Source organism: Annulohypoxylon truncatum, assembly GCF_022578515.1.
Source record: "Annulohypoxylon truncatum strain CBS 140777 unplaced genomic scaffold F4807scaffold_22, whole genome shotgun sequence".
Lineage (NCBI taxonomy): Eukaryota > Fungi > Ascomycota > Sordariomycetes > Xylariales > Hypoxylaceae > Annulohypoxylon > Annulohypoxylon truncatum.
Window position 1 is genome coordinate 557746 of NW_025953808.1, and position 13807 is coordinate 571552.

General features: G+C 50.1%; 5 protein-coding genes across 5 annotated transcripts; 3 read left to right on the top strand and 2 right to left on the bottom strand.

Moving 5' to 3' along the window:
* The first annotated feature begins 346 nt into the window (after positions 1-346).
* On the top strand, positions 347-3039 carry F4807DRAFT_431535 (glycosyltransferase family 90 protein). Its single transcript, XM_047998510.1, has one exon. It carries the CDS (start codon positions 662-664, stop codon positions 2525-2527), a length of 1866 nt encoding a protein of 621 aa, XP_047853020.1. The 5' UTR covers positions 347-661; the 3' UTR covers positions 2528-3039.
* Positions 3022-4722, top strand: F4807DRAFT_431536 (NAD(P)-binding protein). The gene is made up of 3 exons (XM_047998511.1): positions 3022-3615; positions 3686-4339; positions 4409-4722. The coding sequence occupies exons 1-3, from the start codon at positions 3508-3510 to the stop codon at positions 4424-4426; spliced, it is 780 nt and encodes a 259-aa protein (XP_047853021.1). The 5' UTR covers positions 3022-3507; the 3' UTR covers positions 4427-4722.
* Positions 4723-5507: 785 nt separating this feature from the next.
* On the top strand, positions 5508-7047 carry F4807DRAFT_431539 (NAD(P)-binding protein). The gene is made up of 4 exons (XM_047998512.1): positions 5508-5770; positions 5829-6110; positions 6163-6489; positions 6583-7047. Exons 1-4 carry the CDS (start codon positions 5678-5680, stop codon positions 6841-6843), a joined length of 963 nt encoding a protein of 320 aa, XP_047853022.1. The 5' UTR covers positions 5508-5677; the 3' UTR covers positions 6844-7047.
* A 68-nt stretch (positions 7048-7115) lies between these two features.
* Positions 7116-8557, bottom strand: F4807DRAFT_452389 (FAD/NAD(P)-binding domain-containing protein; the record flags this gene model as incomplete). Its single annotated transcript, XM_048000327.1, has 3 exons — positions 7116-7463; positions 7535-7923; positions 7993-8557. The coding sequence occupies 3 exons, from the start codon at positions 8555-8557 to the stop codon at positions 7116-7118; spliced, it is 1302 nt and encodes a 433-aa protein (XP_047853023.1).
* A 383-nt stretch (positions 8558-8940) lies between these two features.
* F4807DRAFT_468714 (polysaccharide lyase family 4 protein) lies at positions 8941-11289 on the bottom strand (the record flags this gene model as incomplete). Its single annotated transcript, XM_048002629.1, has 7 exons — positions 8941-9467; positions 9527-10169; positions 10289-10476; positions 10531-10651; positions 10723-11034; positions 11098-11135; positions 11197-11289. The coding sequence occupies 7 exons, from the start codon at positions 11287-11289 to the stop codon at positions 9267-9269; spliced, it is 1596 nt and encodes a 531-aa protein (XP_047853024.1). The 3' UTR covers positions 8941-9266.
* Between the last annotated feature and the right edge of the window lie 2518 nt (positions 11290-13807).

A 13807-nucleotide genomic window follows, 5' to 3' on the forward strand; every position in this document is an offset into this window, starting at 1 on the left:
ATGACTGGCCGAGAGAGATCCGCTTTGCTCTGCGGAGATGACCGCTGACCTCTCAGATGACATAGAATAGATTAATTTACATGGTCCACCTCCTCTTTTTATCGACAGGTTCTAGAAGTCTGTACCGAATACTTGATCACCTCTCTCCTATCGGACCAGATCGTCCACAATCTTGGGCGCCTCCTTGTAGCGAGTACAATTCTGTCACTATCTCGCATCGAGGTCGAAGGAAGCAGCCAAGTCTCCCACCCCTCGATCTATTGGGCGCTGCTCAGATTCCCTCTACCCTAGGCGACATGACATCGTTGCATCGATAGGCAGCACGATAAATTGGCACCAGCATGGAAGTGGCGGGTTACACCCACGACCCACGACCCGTGGAGCAGTTCGGTTCGGCCAAGGGCTGACATCAACGATGGGAACCTCTTGTCTAAAAATTTCGCGCTTCTCACCCACTACGCTCGAATCTCTCGGCGTATCCAGCCATCCCATCAACTCGCTCTCTTCCCCCCCCTCCTCCGGCCTGCTAAGCTGATCTGCGTCGCATCGCCGTCACCGCCATGAAGAGTGCTTTATTCGTGATCTAAAAGAATCGGCCGAGGTAGAAGGGCGAGAATCAAGATTCCCGCACCCGAAGCGCCCCGTCAGAGACCACTCGACGATGGGCGCCCGCAGTCCTCGCGACTGGCTGACTAGCCTTCCCGACAACCGCATATGCTCGCTGAGGTGGCAGTCCATACTTCGATATGCCGCCATCACCTTCATCGTCTCCGTAACCTTATCGGGCGTCTTCTTATTCCGCCGCCCGGAGGGGTTCCTCCGCAGCGGCGGGTCACACTACTTCGAATACTTCTGGAACCGGACGGCGAACCATCCCATCGATAAGCTCATCAGCGACGCCCACACTTTTCACGAGAACTTACTAAAGGAGCGAAGTTTCGACATCCCCGCGGCCGCCACCCGATATCGAGAGCGGCGAGGGCGGCATCCCCCTCCGGGATTCGACGCCTGGTTTAGGTATGCGAAGGAGCACGACGCGATAATCGTCGAGTCTTTCTTCGATCGCATATACGCCGACATCGCGCCGTTCTGGGGCCTCGACCCCCGAGTCACCGCGGAGAGAGCTTCGTCGTGGGAGCACGTAGTCCGCGTCCGCGGCGGCGTCGCCAACGGCACGGGCAACACGGAGGGCAAAGTCCCGTGGTTGCAGCTCTGGACCGACTTAGTGGCCGAAGCCGCGCCTTGGCTGCCGGACGTGGACATGCCGATCAATTACATGGACGAGTCTCGGCTGATCGTTCCGTGGGAGAACGTGAGCGACCTCGTAGGCAAAGAAGCGGCGGGTCGCTCGATCAAGCTGATCGACGACGTGGTCACGAAATATAGCGGCCTTGCCGAAGTCGACGCCGTCGCCGACGAAGCCCAACCTTACCACCCAAAATGGCTTGGAGGGAGCTACTGGAACCTGACGCGGGTCGCCTGTGCCCCGGATTCCCCGTCCCGTACCGTAGCACCGATCGAAAACTTCGAGGAGCTGCCCGTCTTTCCGGACGACTGGAGCCCCGACTACGCTTACAAAGGTTACGTCGAGAACTTTACTTCCGCGATGGATCCTTGCGTCCAGCCGCACCTGCGCGGCATGCACGGTACTTTCGCCGAACCTCTAACGATGTCGACGAGCCAGGAGCTCATCCCGTTGTTCGGCGGCTGCAAGCTGACGGTAAACAACGAGATCCTCATTCCCGGCGCCATGTACCTGACCGACGACCCGTTCTATTCCGGAGGAGACACGCACGGCCCGCCGTGGAGGCAGAAGATCGACGGCGTCGTGTGGCGCGGCGTTGCCTCCGGCGGCCGCAACAAGAAGGAGAACTGGTCTCACTTCCAACGCCACCGCCTCATCGAGATGCTGAACGGGACGACCGTGGCTTCGATGGAGGAGAACAGCTCCCGGACAATGACGTTCGAGATGCCGCCGGTGCGGAAGTATGACTTTCCGAGGAGGCAAGAGAGGACCATTGGCACCTGGTTGGAGAAGTTCGCGAACGCGGGATTCGTCAACCTGCTCTGCTTCCCGGACGACTCCGACTGCGCCTACGTCAGGCCGTACTTCACCGAGCTCCAAGGCATCCCCATGAAGGAGCAGTACAAGTACAAGTTCATGCCCGACGTGGACGGCAACAGCTTCAGCGCCAGGTTCAGGGGCTTCCTGCTGTCGACCTCGCTGCCGCTGAAGGCCACCATCTACGCCGAGTGGCACGACGACCGCCTGGTGCCCTGGCTGCACTTTGCTCCGATGGACAACACCTTCCAGGATTTGTACGCCATCTTGGACTACTTCACCCGAGATAGGAAGGGCGACAAGTCGGCGCGCTTCATCGCCGAAGAAGGCAGGTCGTGGGGCAGCAAGGTGCTCAGGAGGGAGGACATGCTGCTATACGTCTGGAGGTTGCTCCTCGAGTTTGCGCGCGTCTGCGACGAGAAGCGGGACGTGCTAGGATACATAGACGATCTGAATATGATATAAGAACGGTATAATGAATGTATATATTTTCCTCTCACGTTTCGTTTTCGTCTTTACACCGCATGATAATTATACCCCTTTATGACTATTGGCAATTGATTTCCTCATGTCTATGAATGTCTGTCGGTTGACTTTGAGGGCTGTACGGGAGAAGTGGCTCTCATCAGGGACCCCGTTTGGATCGACCATGACCTTAATGTACATATGTAGGTACCTAGGTATGTACCGACTCTTGGAGGCCCAGCATCAATCAATAGTGTTCATTCGGTACTACATCGTCAATCCCAATTTTTGCCTACCTACCTGATTTTTTTGGTATAGTAGCACTTTCATACCGTATAGTTGCAAAATACAACACTATACCTAATTATACCATATAAAACCAGTTAGTATATGTAATAATCAAATGACCCCTATATAAACGGGACCTATGCGCTTATCCGTTCCGCTATATATATAATGAGGTTAAAATACGGTACAATACAATACAACTATCGGGTCGACCTCTGTACGCGTTATGAGAGAATCGCGAGTCGATAAAATTGGTAGATTGGTCGTGCTCTCCTGTCGGTTAGGAGATATCGGCGGTGACCAGTCGGATTTCTACCAGCGAAGCATTCAAAACATTGTACACTGGGCATCACCGAATTCAAAGTCTACGTCTATACGGTGTTATGACGTATTTCATGGTCAAAGCATCGCTCTTTAAAATGGACCTCTCACCATTTTTCACAGACCTGACCGCTCCCAGCCATTTAGAGTTGGTGAAAGACATCATCACGACACATGAATTATCGGACATAGGAACCTTATCGGCGTTTAGCGCGACAAGCCCGAATCGGAGAATAGCAGCCACGATACCATCTTGTCTCGGACGCGTTTTTAAGGGGGATAATGAGATAAGATATAACGAGATTCTATCCAGACACGGCTAGGCATCTGAAAGATTGTCAGAGGCCATTGAAGAGTCGAGACGACCGAAAATGTCAGACTATAGCTTACCGCTTTCCAACAAAGTTGCTCTGGTGACCGGAGCTTCGAGAGGGATCGGGAAAGGCATCGCCTTAGAGTTTGCTCGCCGCGGCGCAACGGTATATCCTTATTAGATATCGCGTTGATGTTCCGTCTTCGTCTACCTCGATTGGCTAATACAATGGACAGGTAATACTCACTTACGTGTCCCAAAGCAGCGAGACTCTTGCTAGAGAAGTCTGCCAAGCTATCGAGGCTCTTCCCCATAAGCCTCGCGCTCACGCTGTACGAGTCGACCTCAGCACCGTCGACGGGGCTCAGCTACTCATCGGCCGTCTCCTCGAGCGGAGCGAAGGCAGGCTCAAATTGGACATACTCGTAAACAACGCCGGGGTCGAGAAGGCGAAATCCTTGGCGGAGCTGACGGTCGACGACTATGATGAGGTCTATAACCTGAACATACGCGGCACTATCCTGCTAACTCAGGCGGTCTTGCCGTACCTAAGCAGCGAAGGGCGTATATTCAACATAAGCTCGATCGCCGCGAGGACTCCCTTCAAGAATTTTAGCCTATACTGCTCTTCGAAGACGGCGCTCGAGGGATTGACCCGTGTCTGGGCTACCGAGCTGGGCGGTAACGGAACGACGGTCAACTGCATCGAACCGGGTCCAGTACAGAGCGACATGCTCGACAATATCCCGAAAGATATCGTGAATCTTCAAAAGGCCCTCACCCCTATCGGCAACAGGATAGGGACGGTCGAAGAAGTAGCAAATATAGTGGCCGGTCTCGCTAGCAAGGACGGAGCTTGGATTACCGGGCAAACCATCAGCGTGAGCGGAGTAAGTCGCCGTATTTCTAATCGTGTCGCTTTTCGTGCTTTGCACCTGCTAACTCCTACGTCTTGAAAGGGGTACGCCATGTATTAAGATGGGCTTCAACCTCGCCCAGAGAATTTTTGCGATCAACATCACGCCTTGAAAACCAGACACGAGTTCAGGCCAGTATTGAACCACAGGTTTAGTATATCGACCGTAAATGTGTCATAGAATGAGCAGTCTTGGATTGCAAATGAAGATAATATGATAAAGCCATACCTTTCGTACCTATTGATGTCTGTCTGCCTATTCAATTATCATATATTGGGAGGTAGTTGTTGTCCTTCAAATATACCTACTTAAGCACGCAATAAACTATAAAATTTCGTAGTAGGTATTCTATTTTCAATGTGATCATTGTATAGGTCACTAGGGGATTACGGACCATAACGGGATCCCGCACTTTGAGTCTGATGGCGCTGGTGTTTAGGAGTTTATTATCTTATTGCCGGTCGCTTAGCAAAGGGTAAACGAGTAGCGTCCCTGCTGACGCCATGAAATACCTATTTAGTAGGTGACATACGGACCTCGGGGAGATCTGGTGATGATGACGATGGTCTTGGGATGGGCTTGAACTCTTGCTATTAAGGCAATGGTTTGAAAAGTGGCATGCAGAGAATACAAGTGTGCGCATGCATTTTAACTATAAACCCATTATTCCAACTCTGTTCATTTCATGGTGGTTAGATAGGTAGGTACATAGTATTTCTTGGTTAAAATCATGCGTAAAAGTTGAATATGTAGGTATTTAGGAGCCGCAGGGATTGATTCACGATAGTATGTGCGTCTCTATTATAATGCGTATTCTGCCGAACGACATGATATTACGATTAGTTTAAAAAATGGATCTGGTTCTTGATAGCGGGTTGCATTTAGTTGATATATCGAATACAGATAAACTTCTAAGAGCTAGTTCCCAAGATGGAATGGAGGATCCGCCTTATAACACGGTCGACTGTCAACAGTCTCCCCGAGATGGATATTGCATACAATTCTCGGATACTTTTCTCGGTGGGACGCTGACGTGATTGGGGCTAGGGTGCCGGATGCTACCGAATATTGGTCATGTTGGTAGCATTAGGTCTTTTCTACCTACGTAGCTTCGCGGTGGCCCGCTTACAAACACCACGTAGAGTATCGCAACACGATGTTACATACCTTTGGTAGTTAGTATATAGAGATTTAGGTAATCATGTAAAATAATATAAAGTGCCTTGACATTTCGTACCTCTTAAATTAAATCATCACGAATACTATCTATCATCAACCCAATCGTACATCGAATAACACTTGCAAATCAACATGTCAACCGCTGTTAAAGTCGTCATCGTCGGCGCCACTGGCAAAACCGGCAGCTCGGTCGTGAATGGGCTCCTCGCATCCGAAACGAATTTTGTTCGTCTACTTGCTATACCACATCACGCTCGTTACCGAAGCTAATCTCTAGTTCTAGGATATTACCGCTCTTGCGCGACCATCTTCCGTCAGCAGCGAAGCCAACAATGCTCTCAGAGGTCGCGGCGTCCACGTCGTGGCCGCGGACTTGACGGGCCCTAAAGAGGAACTCGTGAAGATCCTGACCGGAGCCGACGTAGTCATTTCCTGCATCGTCTTCAGTAGCTTTAACGACCAGATCCCCCTGGCTGAAGCGGCGAAAGAAGCCGGCGTGAAGAGATTTGTGCCTTGCGACTTCGCCACGCCGGCGCCAAGAGGTGTTATGATATTGCAAGATCAGGTGTGTGCCGCGTGCATTCAGATAAGCGAATGCGTTCTGACAATCCTGATAGAAGCAAGACATTCTCGCGGCTGTTCAACGCCTCTACCTGCCATATACCGTCATCGACGTCGGCTGGTGGTCCTTGCAATACGTGCCAGCCGTACCGTCGGGTCGAACGAAGCACGTGATCATCGATGTCGTGAACGTTCGTCCAGGCGACGGCACGGTGCCGATATCGTTTACCGACTTGCCGGATATCGGAGTCTACGTGGCGAAGATCATCGTCGACCCGAGAACGCTGAACAAGAAAGTCCTCGCGTACACTGAGGCTCTCAGCACGAACCAAGTCGACGAGCTCGTCGAAGAAATTAGCGGCGAGAAGGCCATACGAACTCCGGTAAGATACTCGCGCATCGAAATATAGGTACCTACCTAGGGTTAGGTACTTAATATAGCAACGGGATAAGGAGCTAACGTTAGACAATCGTAGCTGAGCGCGGACATGATCCGTAGCGCAATGTCGTCGGCCCGAGACATGCTGGCGAAGAACCCGGCAGACGATTTTACGAGATTTACCCTGCTCGTCAACGAATATATAAATTCTTGGGGTTTGCGGGGTGACAGTGCCCCGGAGTCCGCCAAGTATCTAGGTTATCTGGATTTCAAGGAGCTGTATCCCGGCGTGCAAGGAAAGACTTTCCGAACCATCATCCAAGAAGTTCTGGATGGGAAGAGAAAGGCAGGCGAGTGAGGCAGGCTAATGAATTTCGTCGCCTACCATGTAGTCGAGACGTAACGGATACTAGGGTGGACTTACTCGTCGCATGTGGTGTCTTGACGAGAGGTTATGGATTTGTTTTGGTGGCACGAGGCATCGGGGACACTCTTCTCATTGTATAATCATAAGTCTTCATATTTGTGTGTCTTATTGAATGAGCATTATCTCAGTAGCTACTTACTGGTGTTCAAACTGTTTTATTTTGGAGACGCTGCTGCGACTCAGCTGTTCTACTGGTTTCGATCCTAGCCTGCTTCTGCTACGTCGGGATCTGGTAGAAAATTGAGGAAGGGTGCCAGTTCAATGTAGCTTAGAAATCCCTTCGTCTCAGACCGGAAGCGAATCCAAGATGATAGCCACCGTAGAAACCGCAACCACGGCGAGTCCATCGACTCGTAACGCGTCACGAAGTTCGAAGACGCGTAGGAGATTTCGGCCCTCGGACGCTGCTTTTGTTCGTACCTATTAAACGCATTCGCTAGGTCGTGAGTAGTCGGGGCTGGCGTCGCCCGTGTGAGCGGCACGAGCTCGTTGACTAGGTTACAGATCCCCTCGATAGCAAGGTTACCCCCTAGACCGCCATTCACCGTCGTCTGCGCAAAGCGGTGTTAGATGCGTGGCTGACAGGAGTTGAATACCGGTACTAGTTAGGTAGGTGACTCACCTTGCACGTGGCATCTCCGACCAGCACGACCCGACTACCGTTATTCCAAGATCCTCGAACCACGCCTTCTTCCATAGGCACCATGCTTCCTTTAACTCTCGTATTCCACAGATCGCGAAACGAGTACCCAGGGCAAGCAATTCGGTCTCCGTACTTCTCGATGCTAGCCGCGGCATCGGACTCTGTATAGCGCGGGCAATCTGGCGTGCTAGAAGAGGTTTCCTCCTTGATGAACAGAAACCAGAAGATGAGCCCTTTCGAGCCCGCAGTCGTGATGCCGGAGAGATTCCTATAATAAATATGATACACGACGCCGTCTAGCGGCAAGGCGTCGCCGCCGGGCCTGTTAGGCGATGTACCGAATACTGTTCTATAACTCGACGTAAATGCTATGAAACTTATTAGAATACTTGTTTCTGCAACAATGTCAATAATGGAAATAAAGATTTGTAAATTACCTCGGATAAGATGCCGAGACCTCTCGGGATCATCCTGGGAGACCGCCTCAGCCATCAAATGCCGGATCGTGCTGTGGACGCCGTCCGCCGCTACTAAAATGCTGCCCCTGACCTTCTCGCCGCTATCGGTCAACACCGTTATGCCGTCTTCGTCCTCTGAAAACGACACGACTCCCGTATTTTCCCGCACTTTGGAATGATCCTCAACGCTATCGTAGAGGGTCTTAAGACAGAAGTGGCGTTCTACGAATATTACCGGTCTACCCGTCTTCTCCATCGCGTCCTTAAACATTGAGGAGCTATCAAAGAGCTTTCCGTACTCGTCAAGATGGTGGCGAACGGTGAGTGGCAAAGTTGAGGCGCAAAGTCTCTTCCAGACGCCAAGCTGCTCAAATATCTTTCCGGTGTGGGATAGTAAGCATATAGAAGCACCTGTCTGGGGAGCGACGTCTCGTCTTTCTAGCATGATAAAATCAATACCGGCTTTCTGCAACATATTAGCTAATGCTAAACCGGCAACGCCGCCACCGGCTATGATAACTTTGAAAGGCTCGTGGTTCCCCATCTCGAATATGAGCGACTGTGTTGATTCAAATTCTAATTAGCAGATAGCGAAACCAGCAGCGGATGAGGATGTGGTTTTATAGAGAAACGAAACCCTAGATCAAGCCGCACCAGTTCTCCGATATCTTCAAACAGTCGTCAGCGTTACCTCCATACACAATTGAGAAGAATGTTTCGCTTACCCTAATTTAGTTGGTCAATGGGTTAGTGGATGTGATTCGTGATAATGTCGCATTAAGAAAAGCACGTAATCACGACCGACTGGAGAACGGCGGGGGAGGTCGGGTCATCGTCCACTACACTTTGGGATTCACAGGACAACGAATCTCACGCTACAGGAAACATGCGTTAAATTGATTTTCCACTATGAGAATACATCTTGGCATGCTACCAGCGCATCGTTAGTCTTCTCATGATCCGCTTGACTTCCTGGCAGGTAGCATATCCCGGGAGCCCTTCGTATGCAGAGCCAAGCAGAGGTGAGAAAAAGAAAAAAACACAAAAGAGCATGACTTTAAGCCAAGGATATAGATGACAATTATTTCACGCATTCCTGTCTTACAAGAGACAAAACTCGTCTTACGTCATACAGCCATCCTACCCCGAAGGTGGCTTACGGATTTTCCCATTCGTGAAGTGGCGTCCGCAATCTTGCGCCCTCACCTCCTTGGAAGGTAGGTACCTACGCAGGCTGCCCAGGTAGTGCCTAGCTAGGTTGCTGCCGGTCCCTGAAGTTCGATGGCATCCACAATATAATTCGCACTCAGGAAATCTTGATCTCCACTACCGTAAACGCCAATCGTCAGCGTATTCTGCCCGCTCTTCAACGCGCTCGCCGGGACGGTCCAGTTGTAGACTTCGCCATATCCTCGGTAGGCACCGCGAGTTACTCCCCTCGAGTCGATAAGTTTCTAGGTCTCGAATTAGTTTCCTCGCAAATCTCACGCTCGCTACTACATGCACAGCTTACCGGAGCACCGGGATCCTTTCCGGTCCAGCTACCAATGGCTACCGACGGACGTCCCCCTTTGAAGGAGAGCGTCGTCCCCACCCTCAATACAAGATCCTGAACCTGATTGGAAGCGAGGTCGAAATTCACCTTGGCCGTGCCGCCGCTCTTGGAGAATAGGGCCATGGGAAAGTTGCGTGGAGACGACTGGCCGACCGTAAAGGTACCCCCCCAAGAGCTCATCCGGACGTCGCTCGGATGCATCCGCTCGATCTTATCCCCGTTTTTTAACTCTTGCGGCCGACCGTCGAAGTCTCCGATGCGCCAGACTACCGAAGGATTCGGCTCCGCGGAGGCGATGTTCTTGGTCGCGTCGCTACCGGCCGTGACGGACACCGTATCTTGGGCTACCTCATACTCCCCTTTATACAATTTCATGGTGTACGTCCCGGGCTTCATCAAGGGTGATTTGAACGAGCCGCCGGTGGCTTTGGTCCAATATTGGGATTTGTCGTTGTACCAGTGAACGACGGCCTCGAAAGCATCCGGAACTCCGGAGACGGAGCCGGAGACGGAGCCGCGCTGGCTTGCGGGAACGTAACCCTCGATATCAAGGTCCACAAAGAAGGACGTGTCTAGGTCTGCCGAAGGTTCGTCTCCCTTGCTACACCATTGTTAATTGGTATTTTATACGAAGAGACGAATGACCGATAATAAGTGACCGATGACAAATGACTACCTAGGTAATGACAACTAGAGAACAGCGAACGATTCTTAACTTACGTGAATTTCATGGCATATGGCCCCATCAACCCGAAGCGCCAGGCCTCGGTCCGAACGTGACCGCTATTCATATACCAGTAAAGTTCTTGATCGCTGCTACCAGTCTGGCTGTTGATGTCGCGCATGAATGGTCCGCCGGACGAAGTCTCGTATGCTGTGCCGGGCATGATCATCCACACAGCCACGTTCTAGCCAAGGGGTTAGCATATTGCGTCGGCGATAATCGCGGGAACGTCACTTACAGATCCGGATACTCCGTGTATTTGATCGTCGATGAACCGATCTGAAGTGTACATCTTGCATCGCGTCTGTCCGTTGGAACATTTAAATGTATCGGAACCTTCGAATGCGGTACACCCGATACTGAGGCATTTGGAGTTAGAATCTCCACCCAGAGTAGGTAAGATTTCAACTTGATAGAGAATTCTGCTTACTTGTTACCGACGTCCCCGTGCACACCTGTGGGCAAGCTTTCTTGTCGCAAGCGGGCAAGCCATCGAAGCTCACCCGGATCAACTTCCCCGGTGATGTAAGTCGCCATATAGATGGTCGCATCGTCCGGCTTAGCCACATAGTATTGAGTAACTGGTAGCGAGCTCGATTTAGCAGTGATCTTGACGTATTTGTTATCGAGAGTTTCCGCCGACACCTGAGACGTTCCAAGGCCGGAGTTGATGGCGGATGCTTTGCCTGACCCTTGGTATTCGACGCCGTTAAACAACAAGCTCGTTACATCTCCGTTTGCTCTACTCCGGTCAATTTCCGCCCATCAACATTAAAAAAGGGAAATGGGGGAAGGTGGGAAAGACCTGTTGACCTCGAACACTAGACCACCATTTGTATCGACCTAACACAGCATGTATCAGTCGGCGAACTAGGTAGTGATCTAACTCGTCATAAACACGAACTTTATATCTATCGCTCGTAGTTGTTAAGCCGAAGGCAGCGTCTGCGCCATTGCCGACAAGCGCTAGGGCGAGAATGATAGAAGTGATAATCATCATGCTTAGCTAATGGTTAAGATACTACTTAGCTAGGTAGCTATAGCGTTGGGGAAGTGGAAGATGGTCAAGCTCGACGCGGCGCACGCCGTATTTACATACTCCCTATTCATGAACCATAATATCACTTGTACCGCATTCTTAATTCCAAAATGACGCCTAGGCCTAGACCAATGCAACAACACCCGAGAGTATAGGTAGGTAGAAATATGATCTCCAGCATTCCAATGACGGAAGTGTATCGCATCGGAGCACCGTCACCTTGGCCCATCAAGGAAAGCGGCGCCCGGAAGAATTGACCCGGCATTGGCGGCTGAAGAGACATTTCCACTTTCCACCGGAGTCAATTTGTTTTCGGGTTAGAGAGGACCGAGGATACAAACTTGATATATCCGTACAAGATATCGAAATTGATGTTTTTAATATCCGGATTTCTAAAGAGGTTATGGATATAAATAGGTAATTTTTCCTGCTACAAGAAGAGATTCGTTCTCGAATGCGTCATGCCTGGGATCGCCCTAACAGGACCCCTATAGTGGAGAGGGGCAAATAGGTACCTATCTATGATGGATGTCGCAAATGAAATCTTGACATCCGACTAAACAAATTGCTAAAGTTGGAAGCATAGCTCTCATAGAGCTACGCATTCACCTCCTCTTCTTGGGCCTTGCAGTGCATACAACTGATGCAAGTATATGCGGCGACAGGTTTCACAAGATTCGCAGGGTGGATGATCAAGAAATTAACAGGACGAAAAATCATTTAAATAACATTAGATATGTAGATGAAACATTCCTGGAATATGAGATACCTAGGTAGGTATACTCCTTCCCCAGCATATATTCGACCGTACGCACGACCGCGCTTGGGATAAAGCATCGCCACGAGGCGAAGGCTGTAGAAATAGCATTATCGCTTGGTTATAGAGTCCTAGAGAAGCATTTTAGTCAAGTCCATTCAGTGCGTCAATAATAATGTTGTTATGCGATGTTGAAACTATTATTCCGTAGTGAATACACATGAGAAAAGCCCTTCATCTATATAATTACCTAGGTGTGTATTAATCTCTATGGCTACAACCAGGCCTCTAAGAGCCTATAATAATCTCTCGAAGGTCAAACTCAGACCCTTGACCCTCAGATACTAGTCCTCCAAACGATCAAACTTCTAACAGGTTCAGATTGTTCTATCAATAAGGGTAGTATGAGCCACTAGCTCTACTACTAGCCCGTGACGCAACCTCGACGATCAATGGCAACGCAATGTCTAGGATCATAAACTTCAGACAAACGAAACTTAGCTGATGTGATATTGTAGGAGCTACTTCGCTTTACTTTGACTAGTCATAAAGGACCAACGACTTCGGTTGAGGTACCTAGTCAACTTGAACTACTAATCCAACTTTCGAGCACGACGTTATCTGTTCCTGTCAGGCGAAATGCTGGATGTATTTTCCTTCGGAGAAGTGCTCTCGACCTCGCATATGTCACTAACATAAAAGATGTAGATACTTGAATACACAATACAGGATACGTCCCATGCGTGGTATCATTACATAAGTCTGATCTCTCATGCGTGGATTTTATTTTTATTTTTTTTAGAGACGTATCACATCCTAGTTATAATATCGCAAGAATGCACACATCTAGAAGCCATATGATGCTTATTCCATGAGTCTACCTAGGTTCATACCTACCCGGACACCCAACGCAAACATTTTGAGGAGGCTATTCAATAGCTGAATAGCAACACTTTTAACCTGGAACAACTTGGAAGGCTGACAATATCTCTAGGTACGTCACCGCGTCTACTTTTGATACGATATAGAAACCCGTAATTCGCTAGTATCGTCGATTCACGATAGAGCTAATTGACCTAGTAAAAAGGGGTAGTTACGCGCGTTTAAAAACCCCACATTGCGTACTCATACCCACACGCTTATTTAGAGGATCGACGTGCGATAAAGTCGTGCTTCGATCTTGTCGCTGTGGCCCACACAACTCAGCCTACCGCGACGGCGAAACTGATCTGAGCGGCGACGGAAGAGCTTACGCAACTTTCACTAGGTCCTCACCCCGCTCGACAGCAAGCGGCTTGCATTTGGGTCCGGCTTAGTTATTCGGAAATTATCATTGGCGAGCGCCAAGCGGCTGTTGTTTTGAACGTGATGGGGCCCCCTAGCCTAGATGTTACCTAAGTCCGGGGATGTGGGACCGCGAATGCCGGCTCTATCACGGCCTTGTTCTCTTTCGAGAACAGCGTTAGCCCTGTACGAAACCGCGGTAGACGTAGATTCAGTCCAGTCCGCACGAGCCTTGCCCCTGTGTTCAAGTAAGTGACCAGTAAGATTAGAGCTATTTGCACGCGTAACCGTCTGCTGCCAAGAGCTCGCGATGATGAATGTTGACCTAGAGGTCGTTGAAGATATCTGGAAAACAGTACTGGACACGGTGACGGTGACGGTGATTCATAGCAAATATGGAGATGGTGATTAGCAGTATAATTAGACGATGATGGC

Excerpts from the sequence above, each read along its gene's own strand:
- F4807DRAFT_431535 (XM_047998510.1), top strand. The coding sequence starts at position 662 with ATGGGCGCCCGCAGTCCTCGCGACTGGCTGACTAGCCTTCCCGACAAC.
- F4807DRAFT_431536 (XM_047998511.1), top strand. The coding sequence starts at position 3,508 with ATGTCAGACTATAGCTTACCGCTTTCCAACAAAGTTGCTCTGGTGACC. Across the intron at positions 3,616-3,685 it reads TTGCTCGCCGCGGCGCAACG|GTAATACTCACTTACGTGTC; the intron begins GTATATCCTTAT and ends TACAATGGACAG.
- F4807DRAFT_431539 (XM_047998512.1), top strand. The coding sequence starts at position 5,678 with ATGTCAACCGCTGTTAAAGTCGTCATCGTCGGCGCCACTGGCAAAACC. Across the intron at positions 5,771-5,828 it reads TCGCATCCGAAACGAATTTT|GATATTACCGCTCTTGCGCG; the intron begins GTTCGTCTACTT and ends CTCTAGTTCTAG. Across the intron at positions 6,490-6,582 it reads AGAAGGCCATACGAACTCCG|CTGAGCGCGGACATGATCCG; the intron begins GTAAGATACTCG and ends AGACAATCGTAG.